A 20,114-nucleotide genomic window follows, 5' to 3' on the forward strand; every position below is an offset into this window, starting at 1 on the left:
TTACCGAACAAGAACTATATTAATAACAAAATTAAAAAAATATATATTGCTAGGTTGACTGTACATAAGGGTGAGCAGAATGAGAAAATATTTCAAAACAACGCTCCACAAGCTGAATATTGTTTCTTGAGATATTTCAGACCTCATGACCAAAAAAATCGGTCGTTAACCCGTGAAAAAAATCGCAAAAATTGAAAAAAAAGTTGAGAAAACTCTGTTTTTGTATTGCTCTACAACATTGCCCAAGAGACTAAAGTTGAAAACCTATAACCTATATAGATGTGATTGAATTTGAAATACGGCCATTTTACTAAAAAAGCTATTTTTTACAATGTTTCTCTTTCAGAGGCATTTGTTTTTTTTTTTTTTTTAAATGAATGACAGTCCAGACTCGATTATACGTAAATATATCAAATTAGGGGAAGGTGGGGCAAGACGACCAAATGGGGCAAGAGCAACAATCGCTCGTACGGCCGTAATTTTATAAATAAGGCTTAGGGCTCGTTTCAAGGCTCATTTTATCAAAATGCTTTTTTTCCTAGATCAGTTTTTTCCCTGCCAATGACTTACACCGATCATAAGGTATGATTTAACTTATGGTTATTTTTGTTAAGAGCGAGTTTTTCACCAATGTGTAACAGGTCGTATCGAGGTGCTCCGATTTGGATGAAACTTTCAGCGTTTGTTTGTCTATACATGAGATGAACTCATGCCAAATATGAGCCCTCTACGACAAAGGGAAGTGGGGTAAATCGGGCTTGGAAGTTTGAGGTCCAAAAAACCTGAAAAATCTTAAAATTGCTCGCATTTCCGTTAAACTTTATCAATTCCCACTTTCGTAGATGCATTCGAAAGGTCTTTCGAAGCACTTCAAAATGGGCCATAGACATCCAGAATTGGTTTGACGTATTGATCGCTGGGTAAATTAAATCAATTTCTTTTTTCAAAAATGTTTTATTTAATTATTTTTTAAATCAAATTTACCAAATATACCGAATACCGAATATGTGAAAAAGAGACCAAAACGTGCCGCTATGGAGGCCTACAGGGCAAAAACTAACATTGTAAAATGTTTGTTGTAGAAAAATCGAAATCTTATGATAAAACCTGCGATTGGCCAAAAAGTTAATACCGTAGGCTTATAGTCCATATAATTACCTGTCTTTTGACCTATGGAAGTATGGGTGTTGGAGGCTGTTGCAAAAAGATATTAAGGTTTTAAAAAAATCTATTTTTAACAGTAATTTGCAAAAGCTATGAGAAAAGTCAAGCCGATCCTGGATGTCTATGGCCCATTTTGAAGTGCTTCAAAAGACCTTTCAAATGCATCTACGAAAGTTGGAATTGATCAAGTTTTACGAAAATGCGAGCAATTTTAATTTTTTTATGTTTTTTGGACCTCAAACTTCGAAGCTCGTTTTACCCCACTTCCCTTTGTCGTAGAGAGCTCATATTTGGCATGAGTTCATCTCATGTATAGAAAAACAAACGCTGAAAGTTTCATCCAAATCGGAGCACCTCGATACGACCTCTAGAACAAACCGAGCAGAATTTACAAATACTGCCTCTTAAGAGCTTTTAAAAAATCTTGTTCAGGTGGGGCAAGAGTACCATATGGATTTTTAGTATGGAAAAAAATACTAATAGCTGTATCAACATATTTTATTGGGAACTAAAAACATAAAAATACTTTGAAACTAATAAACAATTGCTAAAGTGATTTTATGAAAATTTACTATTTATCATCTAAAAAATTTTTTTTTCGCAAAAACGATTGAATTTTTAGTAAAATATTATAATTTAGTCTAAAAATTAAAGAAACGTTTCGATTACATTCTAATCTGATTTATCTAAGTGATAACAGTTTGATTGTTAGCAAATGAACATGTTGTTTTATGCATTGTTCTTCTTGCCCCAGAGCGTTGTTCGTATTGCCCCACTAGTTAAGTGGGACGTACGGAAAATCAAAAATTTGAAAATCTTTTTTTTTACATTCAAAACGAGGGTTTTTTAAAAACTTGTTCTATCAAAGTCCTAGTCAAGACCTAGAATAAGATGATTATAAAAAAATCCGACAGATTTTCAACGTTTTTAACATTCTAACGCCCAAGGCTCCAAAAAAGTTGGAACGGTAACATCAACTCAATGGTTCTCGGGCATAACACATCCAATCAAGATGATTCTTCTTTCCAGTGATTTGTTAGGATGTCTAGATGATTCTAGAACTTTGCAGAACTTAATTTGAACAAATCTCTTTCTGCGATCAAAAACATCGTTCCAACTTTTTTTTTCGCGTGTAAAAAAAAATCGCCGAAAATTCCGCGGAGGCAGTCTTTTTGAAAAAAGGTGGAACGATGTTTTCGGTCGCAGAAATTACAGATTTGTTCAAATCAAGTTCTGCAAAATTTTAGAATCATCTAGACATTCTTACAAATCACTGGAAACAAGAATCGTCCCGATTGGTTGAGTAATGTCAGAGAACCAGCGAGTTGAAGTTACCGTTCCACCTTTTTTGGGGGGCTTGGGCATCCATGTAAGTTGGCCATGCGTTGGGCGCTCCAGTGTTAATGGGTTATAACGAGCATTTTCTTAGCTTGTTACACTTGCCTCACTTTCCCCTATTCGAAGTTCATTAAGGTCCTAAAATAAGGCTTAAAATGCTGAAATAATTATTCAAAACTATAAAGCTTATTGTCTGAGCACAGTGACCCTTTGACAAAGGATTTAAATTGGAATTTTAAATAAATTTTAAAAACTAGCTTTGTGGCCTTTCTTGACAGAAGTTATCTTACTTGACAACTCGTTTCAAAAGAGACCATACATGTTTCATTAATTAATGTTGTCATGTTGATTCAATTTCACAAAATCTTGAGATGATTGTAAATTAGAATAAAATACATTTTTTCAATTTCTCACTTTCATTATTTATTTCGAGTTCGACGATCCTATTTTAGTTATATTTGAGTGTTACCAAATGCATAAGGTAGAAAAAAAGTCTAGCCAATAACGATTGCAAAAAGATTTTCTCAACATTTCATCACAACAATTTTGGCTGCCATCTTGAATTTCAACATGTCAAATCACTGTTCTGCCTCTGCCTGATTTCCTCAAAATTTCTAAAACAAAATACTAGATATTATTGATTTTACTAAAAGACCCTACGATTTTGAACCAAACTCCACCCATAACTCAAAAGTTAGAAAATGCATATGGGACATTTATGCAAACAAGGGGCAGTTCAGAGCGTTTTTGGTGTCATATTTGAGCTCGACGACCCAAAAAAAGACCATATTTTATCTTGATTCCAAAGTAACATTTTACGAGGACTTCGAACTAGACTGTACTCCCATGTTTTAATTTTTCCCGATAAAAATAATGTCATACCTATAAATTCTTCAAACAAGGTTAAAACAAGGTCAAAACCGCATTTTAAAGTTTTAAATAGATCTTTTTTAAAGCAAGGCTAGATTTTGATTTTTTTTATATTTTTCCTTAAAAGCTCAACTTATATAACCATTCATTTTCGTCCAAAAGAAAGTGAAAAACGATTAAACGACGTCAAGTTAAGATTAAAAAAATGTTTTACTTTTTTTTTCTTAATTTAAAATGTTTAAACAAAAACCACAAACGAAGACACATTTTGGACCACTTGGATTTAACTTACTTATGGAATTATTGAATATTTGAAAACAAACCAATTACCAAGTGAAAAAATCGTAAGAGAGTGCTCCTCACTTATCTTTTTTTAAATAAATGTTGCAATTGACGACCTAAAACAGGGGTGCCTAACATTTTGGCCCTGCGGGCCATATCTGATTTTTCGGGCCGGAACTAATATCTGATAAAAGTTGAAAAAAGTAAAAAGTATATCTTAAGGAGCGGCCGTGGCTTACTGGTCACGGCGTTCGCTTTGTAAGCGAATGGTCCTGGGTTCGATTCCCATCTGCTCGCAACGAGAAAGTATTGGAAATATAAATCTTGAAACTCTGAACATGAACGAAAAATCAAAGCCGCTCGAGTCGGGGTTCGATCCCCCGTCCTTTGGATTGGTAAGCAAAATGCTAACCAATATGCCTTCGCGACTTGGTGAGCTATGACTGGAATTAGGAATACTGTTACTATCAACTATATACGCGCTGGGTCCTTGTCCATTTGACAAGGGTTCGGAAGTTCTAAATAACGTTTGAATCCGATTGGTCCAAACGTTCTTCAGGGCGGGGCTTGTCGATAAAGCTGAAGTACCTCGCGCTCGGCTAGCCAGCGTAGAAATGGGTCACCGAAGCTCGGCAGAGCTAACACCTTCCAAATGCCTATGCGAGTTATTTGCATGTATAGAATGTAGATCTAAAAATACATGGAAACAACTCAATTTGTAAGAAGCGACCGCGTGGTCCCGTTTGGTTGGTTGCACACACCACACCACACCAAAAAAGTAAAAAGTATATCTTAATTTTAAGAATAAAACACAAAGATAACTTTCAAAAATGTTTTAATCTGACATATTTTAATTTTTGTTTGTTTAAAATTGTATAGTTATTGTTTTTGGCGATTGCAAACAAATACTTCGATATAATTTAAAAAGAACATTAAAATTTTAAAGGTCGTTGCAATTTTTTTAAAGTTTAATTTCCTCAATACTCAAAATCAATGAGACATGATAAAATTTATTCAAACGAAACTTGGATTCGAATATCTTTTACAAAAAAAACCTTGTTGTACATCTTTATTACAATATTTTGAAAATTTTCAATTTATTACTCTTCGAAATTCAAATTTTATGGAAAAATGTATTTTTGCTCCCTAATTTCTTGACTCATTTTGAGTCATTTCTCAATATTTTGAAAATATTTGCAGCGATCAGTACGAATAATTTGCTTTTTTAGGCGTTTTTTTCATGAAAAAACATTATTACAGAAAATTTGTCGTAGAAAAATACATTAGGTTTTGCTTAGTTATTTGAAAAAATTAAAATAGAAAAAAAAACTTCAATGTGATGTACACACAGTTAAAACTAAAATAAATTTAAATTTAGAGTCATTTTGTACATTTTTAGACAATCCAAGTTAAATTTCTTAATTTTGCGAAATGGATAATTTTGTTTTCTAGCATTATTTTTCAGTTTGAAAATATCAATATAGAAATTATAAGAATTAAATTTAAACATGAAGAATGTTGTTTTAATATGTTAAATATTGAACTCTAGCTTTTTTTTAGTTCATTTTTTTTTATATTTAATGAACAGCCTTAACCCCTCCCGCCCAGAGCAAAATCGAGATATTTTACGTTTTTCCACATTACTCGTAACTGGATCGACTAAATTGGACGAAATTTTAATGATTATTGGTTAACATTCTATATTAACTAACGCAGGTTAAAGCAGGTTGAAAAAAAATTAATGGTTGCAGAGAAATTTAATTTTGAATCCAATAATAAGTGGTGCTCTGGAGTAACCATGGGCATTAGAGGGTTAAGGGCCGGTCATAAAACTATTTTGAAAAGCCGTCGCGGGCCGGACGTTGGGCAGGCCTGACCTAAAAGATATCGCTTGTAATAATAGCTCGACAATACATTTTCAGGTTCTTTAAAAATTGTTTTAGGGAATTTAAAAATATTTATCGGACCTTGAATTAACACATCTCCGATGAAGTTGTTAGATTTTCCATCAGCTTTCCTTTTTCAATCAAATATTCGATTAACTATTGGCGAAACTTCTCAAACGTTCTGAGTTTTGTTTTGTTTTGGTTAGATTTTTCTTGTTTATCCAATGAATTTTGGAATGCTAATGAACTTTTTCCCATTGTTTTTTTATTGCTGTAAATTTATAAAAAAAAATGTCATTAGAGACACAATAGAACGTAAAAGAAAGAAAAGCCTTATCTCGCTCCGAGCTTTTCGTCACCGCTCCTAAAAGCCACCGCCAATCTATTAAGTCTTCATTTTTCACCGTGCTGCCTGAAAATTTATCGCCGATACCAAACTTTCGCCCAAGAAGAATAGAACGTCACTTGCCGATCTAGATTGTGAATATTTTCAAACAAAGAAAATGACGACGGGGAGAGGTCGCGAAAAAAGAATGAAAATTCTACGTGATGGATGTTATTATTAGCAGCGGGAAAAAATGAGCAACCGCGCTTCTCCTGGTGCGCGTTTGAAGGAGAAGGGGGTGGAATGTGCCAAACTGAAAAAAAGCTCGCTGGTCGCTTTTGCTGTTCTGTTATCGCAAGCAAAAATAAAAAGTTGGGAATTTTAACGAAAAAAAAACGCGAATTTTTGCTCACAATAGGGTAAGTGGATCTTATTTTGGTTACTATTGGCTTTTCAAAAATTTGGCAAAATTTGATCCAGTTACCCTATTTTGCAGGGGTTTTTTTCTCCGACTTTTTCTCTCATTTGCTTATCGTTGTATGTGTAACAGACAAACATCGAACATCGCAATATTTATTTTAGGCAATCTCGGCGAGCATGGGGTGCTTTTTTATGCTCGTCAACATTTTTTTTTATTTTGCTCAACAAAAAAACGCCTAGACTAAACGGAAAATGCTGGCAACGGCGCGATGCAGGGGTTTGAGGGCTCGCGCCGCCGACTTACCATCGTGCAATGGGTCTATCGTGTGGATCATCAGCTGCAGCAGACCGTGTCGGAATTTGGCCCCGGTTGCGGTTTGATTCTGATGAATCGGAACACTGCCACTACTCGAACCGGGCGGCCCCGACCGGCTCTCCGAGGCCGCCCTCGACGTCACCGAACCGCCCGGTTGCGTCGCCATCGACGTCTCCGACGAGTTGGCCGCGTTGCCCTGCAGGGGGGAGGAGGGGGAGAAACGGAACAGAACAACGGGTTAGTCACGGGTCGCGGCTTGCCGGAAGCTGGTGAGGGGATGGTTTGTCTTGGAATGAAGTGTATGTGTGTGTGTTTGTAGTACTCCAAGAAACCACAAAGCATTGTGACTCCTTGAAATGCTTGAAAATTTTGAACAGTTTCCCTTAAATTTCGTCCGTCTGGTCCAATCCAATCTCAGAGTGTTGTACAAACAATCGTCAACGGAAATACATGGTTGAAGCGAAAAAGCGGCTGGCTAAGTTAACAAATATTAAACGAAATTTTCGAAACACGCCTACAGTAAACTGTTTGTATGTGTGTGATAATGGTGAAAACATGAAACAAACACCTCGAACAACTTTTAATTAAACCTTGAACGGAATGAAACAACAACGACGTACTGGAACACTATGGATGAGTGAAAAGTGTGTTTTTTTATGCTGTGACACACTCCAATGATTTTATGTGTACATCATACACGAACACACCCACAGCCTCTCAGTTTTTCACAAATATGATGTGCTCAAGGACGTGCACAATCGGTGCAACGGGTGATGGAATATTAATATTTGATTACCTTTTTTATTTTTTTTATTGCATCATTTATGAAAGAGGTTTTTCTTGAAAATTTGTTGATTATTTCTACTCATTGCTTAACATATGAAAGTGCTTAAAAAAATAACGTAAAAGACGCAAAAAGTAACATCCTCAAATCACATCTAATTTTCCAATAAAAAACATATTTACTATATTTTGTGAAATCCTCCTAATTAAGAGAAGATTGCTCAATCTGACACTTCTCCAAACTCCAGTGGTCGTGAAAAGTGTTAACACAAAATATTCATTGCAAAAAATACGTTTACTATTTTGTTATTTAAATAAAAATCATAAGCCGATTGCTATCCATGTTTTACTGATCTTGAAAAATATCTCTCTCCAAAATTAACCCTTTTAAAGTAGAGAATTTCAAAAAATATCAAAACTTTTTTCGTAAAATCGCGATAAATGGTGATCGTTACAAGCAAACTCCTTTTATGAAAATATCGTAGCTGTCGTTCTAAATTGTCGCGCGTGCATTGTGAGTCAAATTAAGTTAAGAACGCCATTTTGTGCAGCTCATAATGCCTTTTGAACTTTAATAAAAATCAAAAAACTCTGTGTATTGTTGTCACTTTTCCTATGAAAGAAGTTTCAATCTTGTCGTGCTATCTTGACACAGCCTGAAATTGATGTAAGTGCGACAACCGGCTAAACTAAATTAAACTAAACTGAATAAAACAACTTCATTTATTTATTATTATTAAAAACATTTATTTTGCTTTAATTTTCTTCACGTTTACTGAGATTCAAAAATAATATTGATAAAACTGCTTTGAATAAAAGTTTATTTGTTATGAAATGAATTTACTTCTCATTGTATTATCCATGGCAAATTTCAAGCTCTTTTAAAATCTCGGTAATCTGCATCTCGTTAAACATTGCAATATTTTTTCAACAAGTGCTTTCCAGTTTAATTTAACTATCGTGTGGACTGTTTGAATTAAAATTCAAAGTTTAAATACACTAAGGAGCAATTCTATGTGACTTCGGTAAGTCGAAATCATAACTCGGTCAAAGATGGTTTGCACGTTCTGAAAATTTCTGAAAAGCTGACATTTGATGTCCCCTAATCATATCAAAAAATAAAAAAATAAATAGTGTTTTTTTTTGCAAATCATGTTTTAGTGACAAACAGTTAAATTAAAAATCACCAGATAAAAAAAATTACCATGTATCATTTTTTTCAGTGTAGTCCTTTTCTATACCTACAACTTTGCCGAAGACACCAAATCGATCAAAAAATTCTTTCAAAAGATACAGATTTTTGAATCTTCATACATCATTTTGTATGGACAGCTGCCAAATGTGTTTGGAAAATTATATGGACAAACTAATGATGCAAAATGGCTTCTTTGGGCATACCAAAGGCGCCAAAAACGTTTCATACGGATTAAAAAAATAAAATTAAAGAAAAAATACCGATTTCGTAGAGAACTGCTCAGAGGAGGAATTCAACAAAAGAATATGTAAAATTGTGTGGCATTTCATGGTAACTTCATTTACAACATGTCATGAATGAAAAATGTGTTTTAACATGTTAAAATTTCTTCTATTTTTTTTATTTTTTTTTTATAGAAAAAATCAAAAAAGAATCTGAAATACGTTTAACAAGATAACCAAAATATTCAAAGATAGGTAAAAAATAGTTAAACAACGATTAAGCCATTACAAATTTTGTTTAAGTTTTTTTTTCAAATTGATCCTTTAAAAAATAATGTCTGAAATTTGAATTTGCATTGAAAATTTATAAACATGAAAAAATATGATTGCAAATTAGTCAGAATACATTGCATTTCAAATCGAATTAAAAAAAATCATGAAACAATTTTTTGGGCTACAGATTGGTACAAAACGTAAAAGCTCTTTTAATTTTCAAAAATGATCATCACCAAAAGTTTCAAAACCTGATTTTCAAGAAGAACTGTGCTCAAATTTTTTCTGCAATTTTCAAATTTTCTTGTTTCTGAAAACCATAGTAAAACAGAAAAAAAATTACATATTTTTCTGATTTTACGTTTCTTAAATAACTCGTTTAGGATGCACTGTGTTTTGTAGATATATTTGCATATCATTTTGATTTATAAAAATCTCATTACATTTATTAATCAAAAATTTAGCTGAATTATACAAATTTGCGTTTGTATTGCTCGTTGATATATTGTGCCCAAAACTATTGCTTATTTTGACAGTAATTTTCTTGTGCAAAATTGTTCTAAAATAACACAGTTTTAAGAATGCTGCTAAAGCACTGTGGAATTCCATGTTTTTAATTGGCATGCCGTGATATTAATTTTTGCCGGGAAACTCAACTCGGAGCTTCTTACCACCTTGGACAAAGTTGTAGGGAATTGAATTTCCTGCAAGAATCTTACACTTGGACAAATTTTTGTGAAACCTGCGCCACCAGCAGACCAATTCCTGAAGCGATGTTTATTCTTATATTTTTATTTGATCTTTGTCATACAAACTACAACGATCAAACAAACCCTAAATCGTAATAAATTTGGCTCAAAATTGACACTTAAATTTGCGTGAGGTTGGTTCTTTGACAAAAAATCCCATTTTCTGCCCTGGTTTGCACACAAATTATACACTATTTTAAGATTATTGATTGTGCTGACCAACAAAATTTCTGCGCACGTTCAACTCGAAGGGAAACATGAACTTTGAGATCCCCAGAAACACCTTGTATTTTTCGAAAATATTTGGCAAGGGCAATGGTTTTTCTCCAAAGTTAGAATGGAGAATTAGTGCGGTTTGTTAGTGTTTGGTTTATATTGTATGCAATTTTTGGATTGTATGCAAGAGCGACGAACTGCCCTAATTTCCCATACAAACTTTGGAGAAAAATCATTCGGTAATGTCAAAATATGTTTGAAAAATTTAAAGTGCACGTGTTTCTGGGGCCCTCAAATTCCTACTATCCGTTGAGTTGATCCTGCGCAGAAGTTTAGTTTTTCGATGATAATTACTGATTTGGAGATTATTCATAATTAAATCTTTCAGTCATACATTATTCTTAAAATTGTTGAGATAACAGATTGTAATTTTGAATCATAGATTGAAAATTACCAACGTTCGATCAAACAATATGTAAGGGAGAGTGGGGAGACTTGATCCCAAGCCTGTATGTCGTCAGCATGTGGGTAAAACAATTAGCTTTGTTCTAGAAAGTTGTGCGAAATTAACTCAAACTCATTGTAGAAAACAAAGCAAAAAATAAAAAAATGTTTAGATTAAGTTACACACATTTTTCTAAAACGAGCTGCAAAAAACTTCCAAGAGATCTTTTTTTACTTTTTTTGATATGCATAGAAAACACTAAAAAATTATTCAAAAAAATATTTTTGAATTGTTTGATAAACTTATCAACTCCAAAACCCTTACGCATTTGATGTTAAATTTATCGTCATACTATTTTTAGGGAGTTAGGGAGACTTGATCCCTGCATTTTGACAGTCACTGGAATCAGCCTCAAGATTAATTAATTGGACTGGGTTTTCATACATAGTTTCCTTTAGTATGGTAGTACATAACTTACTGCAGTTTGAACATTTTTTCAAAAACTTTGTTAACAAAAATTTCCAGCTTTTGTAAACATGCTTAATTTTGGTCTAAAAAATAATATTTTAAGTTTTTAAATATTTTACATACTAAACTTGTTATATTGTGAACACAAACGTACAGGTTTTATGTGAAATTGCTGTATTAAAAGTTTGGATGAATAACAAACATTTTGCTTAAGATTTCTTCAAAATGTTGAAAGGGGGATCAAGTTACCCCTACCACTTTTAAAATGCCGGTTTAAAATATTTTTTTTTAAACGCTTGGCATGATTCGAAGAGTTCATCTGACGAAATACCCTTATTAGCCAAACATAGATGAATGTTTAAGCTTTCAATTCATGAAAAAAGTTTCTAGTTTTGTGAGGAATTGACAGAGTTATGTGCGATACAAAACAAGGGGATCAAATCTCCCCACTCTCCCCTATGCTTTTTCACAAATCAGCCTAGTTTTGAATTTCCAAGTCCAAGTGGAACGTACTGTGATCGTATTACTATTTTGTTCAAGCTAATTGTGCAAATCAGACTCTTTCATGTTAATTTTGCTATCATCCTTCAGCGCACTAATTTAGTGCCAGAGAAGCATAATTTTCGATAAATTAGATTCAATTATTAATTAATTCAATCCATCTTCCCAGAAAAGGGACCTCGAAACAATTTACATCACAGACGGGAACCATACCCCTCCCCGGCCCAAATCGTACTGCTGTTAAGCAAAATCCCAGATCTCAACCGGCTGAAACACGTTTTGCTGAGCCAGCATCACCACCCACCACCAGAGCCACCATCATTAATGGATATCGGATCTCCCGGTGGGAAAAGCACTTTTGCATGCGGTGGTTAAAAATGGCACGCTTTTCGTCTCCGGCTGTGTGATGACTGTTGGGGGAGGGGCTGTCCTTCTTGGCAGAGGGGGAGGTCCAGCGCCCACAACCAACTAGAGGCACCGCTACGACAGCTGTGTTTGCTGTGGGTGTGTGTGTGTGAGGGAGGGAAAACGATTTGTCATTGCTAATTCCGCTGGGAGCTTTTAATTTATGACATTTTACTCCAACTTCATAAATCTAGCTATGGTAACAGCGTTGCCAGCGGGACGCTGCTTGGCAGTTGATAAATAGCACGGACAGACTACTCTCGGCGGTGGTCGTCCTTCAACGGGTTGCTCGAAGGCTCTGATCGAGTGAGACCCTGTCAATTTGAGTTTAAACCATGCTTCCGCAGATGTTCGACAGCTTGGGTGGTTTTTGGGTTGTCATGAGCGATGTTTTTCCATTGATTTTGAGTTTATTTAAAATAACGGGGTTCTACTGTGTGCCAGATAATCCAAAATAAACCAAGTAAAAATATTGCTTTTTCTTCATTAAACAGAAGAAATCCTTTTTCAACCACTAATTTAGTTATTTTTATATTTTTATTTTTTAGCAAAATACAATAAAACAACAAGGTGTCTTATTTTAGTGGTTGAGAAAAGTAAACTGTTGGAGAATGAAATATTGTCATGATTCCATCGCTGAATAAAAACATCCAAAGGCATGTCGTTTGAGTTCAAAAATTAGCTCAGTTAAAGTTGAATGACCCTTCCATGTGGAAGCCATAAACGTTAAAAACACCCTTGACGATGGAAATAGCAGACATCCATCACAGTAAAACTCATTCATAAAAGGAACAAAACATCCTTCTCTCCAGACCTCAACCTCCCAGCGGCTGTCTAATTTCCCACAAGTATTAGTGTCGGCGATGGCCACCCTCAAGATCCCACAATTCAACAGAAATTAACCGACGAATAGATCGTCGCTCTGAATAGATAGCAGAAGTTATCTTGCAAGTACTAAAGAAGTTATCTTGCAAGTACTAAAAATCAAAAAACATCGCTGCAAGATAACTTTTTAGCACAGAAGTTATCTTGCAGCGATGTTTTTTTCTAAAATCATCGAATCTGTAAGATAACTTTCTGCAAGATAACTTCAGCTCAAAAATGCGAGATAACTTTCTGCAAGATAACTTCAGTTCTATTTCTGCAAAGTAACTTCAGCTCGATTTTTGCAAAATAACTTTCTTCAAGGTAATTACAGCTCATTTTTTGCAAGGCAATTTTTTGCAAGATAACTTCAGTTGGTTTCATGGAATAAGGCTGCAAGATAACTTCAGTTGGTTTCATAGAACCAGACTGCCAGGTAATTTCGAATTAATTCAGAATAATTGTTGGAATATTTTTAAGAATAAATAAAATAAAATAAATTTCCTTCTAAAATTTTTACTCGCAAGATAACTTCAGTTGGTTTCATGGAATAAGGCTGCAAGATAACTTCAGTTGGTTTCATAGAACCAGACTGCCAGGTAATTTCGAATTAATTCAGAATAATTGTTGGAATATTTTTAAGAATAAATAAAATAAAATAAATTTCCTTCTAAAATTTTTACTCGCAAGATAACTTCAGTTGGTTTCATGGAATTAGGCTGCAAGATAACTTCAGTTGGTTTCATAGAACCAGACTGCTAGGTAATTTCAAATTTATTCAGAATAATTGTTGGAATATTTTTAAGAATAAATAAAATAAAATAAATTCCCTTCTAAAATTTTTACTCGCAAGATAACTTCAGTTGGTTTCATGGAATAAGGCTGCAAGATAACTTCAGTTGGTTTCATAGAACCAGACTGCCAGGTAATTTCGAATTAATTCAGAATAATTGTTGGAATATTTTTAAGAATAAATAAAATAAAATAAATTTCCTTCTAAAATTTTTACTCGCAAGATAACTTCAGTTGGTTTCATGGAATTAGGCTGCAAGATAACTTCAGTTGGTTTCATAGAACCAGACTGCTAGGTAATTTCAAATTTATTCAGAATAATTGTTGGAATATTTTTAAGAATAAATAAAATAAAATAAATTCCCTTCTAAAATTTTTACTCGCAAGATAACTTCAGTTGGTTTCATGGAATAAGGCTGCAAGATAACTTCAGTTGGTTTCATAGAACCAGACTGCCAGGTAATTTCGAATTCATTCAGAATAATTGTTGGAATATTTTTAAGAATAAATAAAATAAAATAAATTTCCTTCTAAAATTTTTACTCGCAAGATAACTTCAGTTGGTTTCATGGAATAAGGCTGCAAGATAACTTCAGTTGGTTTCATAGAACCAGACTGCCAGGTAATTTCGAATTAATTCAGAATAATTGTTGGAATATTTTTAAGAATAAATAAAATAAAATAAATTCCCTTCTAAAATTTTTACTCGCAAGATAACTTCAGTTGGTTTCATGGAATAAGGCTGCAAGATAACTTCAGTTGGTTTCATAGAACCAGACTGCTAGGCAATTTCAAATTTATTCAGAATAATTGTTGGAATATTTTTAAGAATAAATAAAATAAAATAAATTCCCTTCTAAAATTTTTACTCGCAAGATAACTTCAGTTGGTTTCATGGAATAAGGCTGCAAGATAACTTCAGTTGGTTTCATAGAACCAGACTGCCAGGTAATTTCGAATTAATTCAGAATAATTGTTGGAATATTTTTAAGAATAAATAAAATAAAATAAATTTCCTTCTAAAATTTTTACTCGCAAGATAACTTCAGTTGGTTTCATGGAATAAGGCTGCAAGATAACTTCAGTTGGTTTCATAGAACCAGACTGCCAGGTAATTTCGAATTAATTCAGAATAATTGTTGGAATATTTTTAAGAATAAATAAAATAAAATAAATTTCCTTCTAAAATTTTTACTCGCAAGATAACTTCAGTTGGTTTCATGGAATTAGGCTGCAAGATAACTTCAGTTGGTTTCATAGAACCAGACTGCTAGGTAATTTCAAATTTATTCAGAATAATTGTTGGAATATTTTTAAGAATAAATAAAATAAAATAAATTCCCTTCTAAAATTTTTACTCGCAAGATAACTTCAGTTGGTTTCATGGAATAAGGCTGCAAGATAACTTCAGTTGGTTTCATAGAACCAGACTGCCAGGTAATTTCGAATTAATTCAGAATAATTGTTGGAATATTTTTAAGAATAAATAAAATAAAATAAATTTCCTTCTAAAATTTTTACTCGCAAGATAACTTCAGTTGGTTTCATGGAATTAGGCTGCAAGATAACTTCAGTTGGTTTCATAGAACCAGACTGCTAGGTAATTTCAAATTTATTCAGAATAATTGTTGGAATATTTTTAAGAATAAATAAAATAAAATAAATTCCCTTCTAAAATTTTTACTCGCAAGATAACTTCAGTTGGTTTCATGGAATTAGGCTGCAAGATAACTTCAGTTGGTTTCATAGAACCAGACTGCTAGGTAATTTCAAATTTATTCAGAATAATTGTTGGAATATTTTTAAGAATAAATAAAATAAAATAAATTCCCTTCTAAAATTTTTACTCGCAAGATAACTTCAGTTGGTTTCATGGAATAAGGCTGCAAGATTACTTCAGTTGGTTTCATAGAACCAGACTGCCAGGTAATTTCGAATTAATTCAGAATAATTGTTGGAATATTTTTAAGAATAAATAAAATAAAATAAAATAAATTCCCTTCTAAAATTTTTACTCGCAAGATAACTTCAGTTGGTTTCATGGAATAAGGCTGCAAGATAACTTCAGTTGGTTTCATAGAACCAGACTGCCAGGTAATTTCGAATGAATTCAGAATAATTGTTGGAATATTTTTAAGAATAAATAAAATAAAATAAATTTCCTTCTAAAATTTTTACTCGCAAGATAACTTCAGTTGGTTTCATGGAATAAGGCTGCAAGATAACTTCAGTTGGTTTCATAGAACCAGACTGCCAGGTAATTTCGAATGAATTCAGAATAATTGTTGGAATATTTTTAAGAATAAATAAAATAAAATAAATTTCCTTCTAAAATTTTTACTCGCAAGATAACTTCAGTTGGTTTCATGGAATTAGGCTGCAAGATAACTTCAGTTGGTTTCATAGAACCAGACTGCTAGGTAATTTCAAATTTATTCAGAATAATTGTTGGAATATTTTTAAGAATAAATAAAATAAAATAAATTCCCTTCTAAAATTTTTACTCGCAAGATAACTTCAGTTGGTTTCATGGAATTAGGCTGCAAGATAACTTCAGTTGGTTTCATAGAACCAGACTGCTAGGTAATTTCAAATTTATTCAGAATAATTGTTGGAATATTTTTAAGAATAAATAAAATAAAATAAATTCCCTTCTAAAATTTTTACTCGCAAGATAACTTCAGTTGGTTTCATGGAATAAGGCTGCAAGATAACTTCAGTTGGTTTCATAGAACCAGACTGCCAGGTAATTTCGAATTAATTCAGAATAATTGTTGGGATATTTTTAAGAATAAATAAAATAAAATAAATTCCCTTCTAAAATTTTTACTCGCAAGATAACTTCAGTTGGTTTCATGGAATTAGGCTGCAAGATAACTTCAGTTGGTTTCATAGAACCAGACTGCTAGGTAATTTCAAATTTATTCAGAATAATTGTTGGAATATTTTTAAGAATAAATAAAATAAAATAAATTCCCTTCTAAAATTTTTACTCGCAAGATAACTTCAGTTGGTTTCATGGAATAAGGCTGCAAGATTACTTCAGTTGGTTTCATAGAACCAGACTGCCAGGTAATTTCGAATTAATTTAGAATAATTGTTGGAATATTTTTAAGAATAAATAAAATAAAATAAAATAAATTCCCTTCTAAAATTTTTACTCGCAAGATAACTTCAGTTGGTTTCATGGAATAAGGCTGCAAGATAACTTCAGTTGGTTTCATAGAACCAGACTGCCAGGTAATTTCGAATTAATTCAGAATAATTGTTGGAATATTTTTAAGAATAAATAAAATAAAATAAATTTCCTTCTAAAATTTTTACTCGCAAGATAACTTCAGTTGGTTTCATGGAATTAGACTGCAAGATAACTTCAGTTGGTTTCATAGAACCAGACTGCTAGGTAATTTCAAATTTATTCAGAATAATTGTTGGAATATTTTTAAGAATAAATAAAATAAAATAAATTCCCTTCTAAAATTTTTACTCGCAAGATAACTTCAGTTGGTTTCATGGAATAAGGCTGCAAGATAACTTCAGTTGGTTTCATAGAACCAGACTGCCAGGTAATTTCGAATGAATTCAGAATAATTGTTGGAATATTTTTAAGAATAAATAAAATAAAATAAATTTCCTTCTAAAATTTTTACTCGCAAGATAACTTCAGTTGGTTTCATGGAATTAGGCTGCAAGATAACTTCAGTTGGTTTCATAGAACCAGACTGCTAGGTAATTTCAAATTTATTCAGAATAATTGTTGGAATATTTTTAAGAATAAATAAAATAAAATAAATTCCCTTCTAAAATTTTTACTCGCAAGATAACTTCAGTTGGTTTCATGGAATTAGGCTGCAAGATAACTTCAGTTGGTTTCATAGAACCAGACTGCTAGGTAATTTCAAATTTATTCAGAATAATTGTTGGAATATTTTTAAGAATAAATAAAATAAAATAAATTCCCTTCTAAAATTTTTACTCGCAAGATAACTTCAGTTGGTTTCATGGAATTAGGCTGCAAGATAACTTCAGTTGGTTTCATAGAACCAGACTGCTAGGTAATTTCAAATTTATTCAGAATAATTGTTGGAATATTTTTAAGAATAAATAAAATAAAATAAATTCCCTTCTAAAATTTTTAATCGCAAGATAACTTCAGTTGGTTTCATGGAATAAGGCTGCAAGATAACTTCAGTTGGTTTCATAGAACCAGACTGCCAGGTAATTTCGAATTCATTCAGAATAATTGTTGGAATATTTTTAAGAATAAATAAAATAAAATAAATTCCCTTCTAAAATTTTTACTCGCAAGATAACTTCAGTTGGTTTCATGGAATTAGGCTGCAAGATAACTTCAGTTGGTTTCATAGAACCAGACTGCTAGGCAATTTCGAATTAATTCAGAATAATTGTTGGAATATTTTTAAGAATAAATAAAATAAAATAAATTCCCTTCTAAAATTTTTACTCGCAAGATAACTTCAGTTGGTTTCATGGAATAAGGCTGCAAGATAACTTCAGTTGGTTTCATAGAACCAGACTGCTAGGTAATTTCAAATTTATTCAGAATAATTGTTGGAATATTTTTAAGAATAAATAAAATAAAATAAATTCCCTTCTAAAATTTTTACTCGCAAAATAACTTCAGTTGGTTTCATGGAATAAGGCTGCAAGATAACTTCAGTTGGTTTCATGGAATAAGGCTGCAAGATAACTTCAGTTGGTTTCATGGAATAAGGCTGCAAGATAACTTCAGTTGGTTTCATAGAACCAGACTGCCAGGTAATTTCGAATTCATTCAGAATAATTGTTGGAATATTTTTAAGAATAAATAAAATAAAATAAATTCCCTTCTAAAATTTTTACTCGCAAGATAACTTCAGTTGGTTTCATGGAATTAGGCTGCAAGATAACTTCAGTTGGTTTCATAGAACCAGACTGCTAGGCAATTTCGAATTAATTCAGAATAATTGTTGGAATATTTTTAAGAATAAATAAAATAAAATAAATTCCCTTCTAAAATTTTTACTCGCAAGATAACTTCAGTTGGTTTCATGGAATAAGGCTGCAAGATAACTTCAGTTGGTTTCATAGAACCAGACTGCTAGGTAATTTCAAATTTATTCAGAATAATTGTTGGAATATTTTTAAGAATAAATAAAATAAAATAAATTCCCTTCTAAAATTTTTACTCGCAAGATAACTTCAGTTGGTTTCATGGAATAAGGCTGCAAGATAACTTCAGTTGGTTTCATAGAACCAGACTGCTAGGTAATTTCAAATTTATTCAGAATAATTGTTGGAATATTTTTAAGAATAAATAAAATAAAATAAATTCCCTTCTAAAATTTTTACTCGCAAAATAACTTCAGTTGGTTTCATGGAATAAGGCTGCAAGATAACTTCAGTTGGTTTCATGGAATAAGGCTGCAAGATAACTTCAGTTGGTTTCATAGAACCAGACTGCTAGGTAATTTCAAATTTATTCAGAATAATTGTTGGAATATTTTTAAGAATAAATAAAATAAAATAAATTCCCTTCTAAAATTTTTACTCGCAAGATAACTTCAGTTGGTTTCATGGAATAAGGCTGCAAGATAACTTCAGTTGGTTTCATAGAACCAGACTGCTAGGTAATTTCAAATTTATTCAGAATAATTGTTGGAATATTTTTAAGAATAAATAAAATAAAATAAATTCCCTTCTAAAATTTTTACTCGCAAGATAACTTCAGTTGGTTTCATGGAATAAGGCTGCAAGATAACTTCAGTTGGTTTCATGGAATAAGGCTGCAAGATAACTTCAGTTGGTTTCATAGAACCAGACTGCTAGGTAATTTCAAATTTATTCAGAATAATTGTTGGAATATTTTTAAGAATAAATAAAATAAAATAAATTCCCTTCTAAAATTTTTACTCGCAAGATAACTTCAGTTGGTTTCATGGAATAAGGCTGCAAGATAACTTCAGTTGGTTTCATAGAACCAGACTGCTAGGTAATTTCAAATTTATTCAGAATAATTGTTGGAATATTTTTAAGAATAAATAAAATAAAATAAATTCCCTTCTAAAATTTTTACTCGCAAGATAACTTCAGTTGGTTTCATGGAATTAGGCTGCAAGATAACTTCAGTTGGTTTCATGGAATAAGGCTGCAAGATAACTTCAGTTGGTTTCATAGAACCAGACTGCTAGGTAATTTCAAATTTATTCAGAATAATTGTTGGAATATTTTTAAGAATAAATAAAATAAAATAAATTCCCTTCTAAAATTTTTACTCGCAAGATAACATCAGTTGGTTTCATGGAATTAGGCTGCAAGATAACTTCAGTTGGTTTCATAGAACCAGACTGCTAGGTAATTTCAAATTTATTCAGAATAATTGTTGGAATATTTTTAAGAATAAATAAAATAAAATAAATTCCCTTCTAAAATTTTTACTCGCAAGATAACTTCAGTTGGTTTCATGGAATAAGGCTGCAAGATAACTTCAGTTGGTTTCATGGAATAAGGCTGCAAGATAACTTCAGTTGGTTTCATAGAACCAGACTGCTAGGTAATTTCAAATTTATTCAGAATAATTGTTGGAATATTTTTAAGAATA

At 32.2% G+C, this 20,114-nt stretch overlaps 1 protein-coding gene across 5 annotated transcripts in view; it reads right to left on the minus strand.

The window, feature by feature from the left end:
• Positions 1-20,114, minus strand: part of LOC6044546 (sodium/potassium/calcium exchanger Nckx30C) — a 238,898-nt gene that overhangs the window by 33,460 nt on the left and 185,324 nt on the right. For all 5 annotated transcript variants that reach the window (XM_038253213.1, XM_038253212.1, XM_038253211.1 and 2 more), the window contains one exon: positions 6,590-6,797. In XM_038253213.1, the coding sequence (XP_038109141.1) occupies positions 6,590-6,797 (208 nt within the window). The remainder of the gene's footprint in view (positions 1-6,589; positions 6,798-20,114) is intronic.

The sequence above is a fragment of the Culex quinquefasciatus genome, chromosome 2 (genome assembly GCF_015732765.1).
Source record: "Culex quinquefasciatus strain JHB chromosome 2, VPISU_Cqui_1.0_pri_paternal, whole genome shotgun sequence".
NCBI classification, from domain to species: Eukaryota; Metazoa; Arthropoda; class Insecta; order Diptera; family Culicidae; genus Culex; species Culex quinquefasciatus.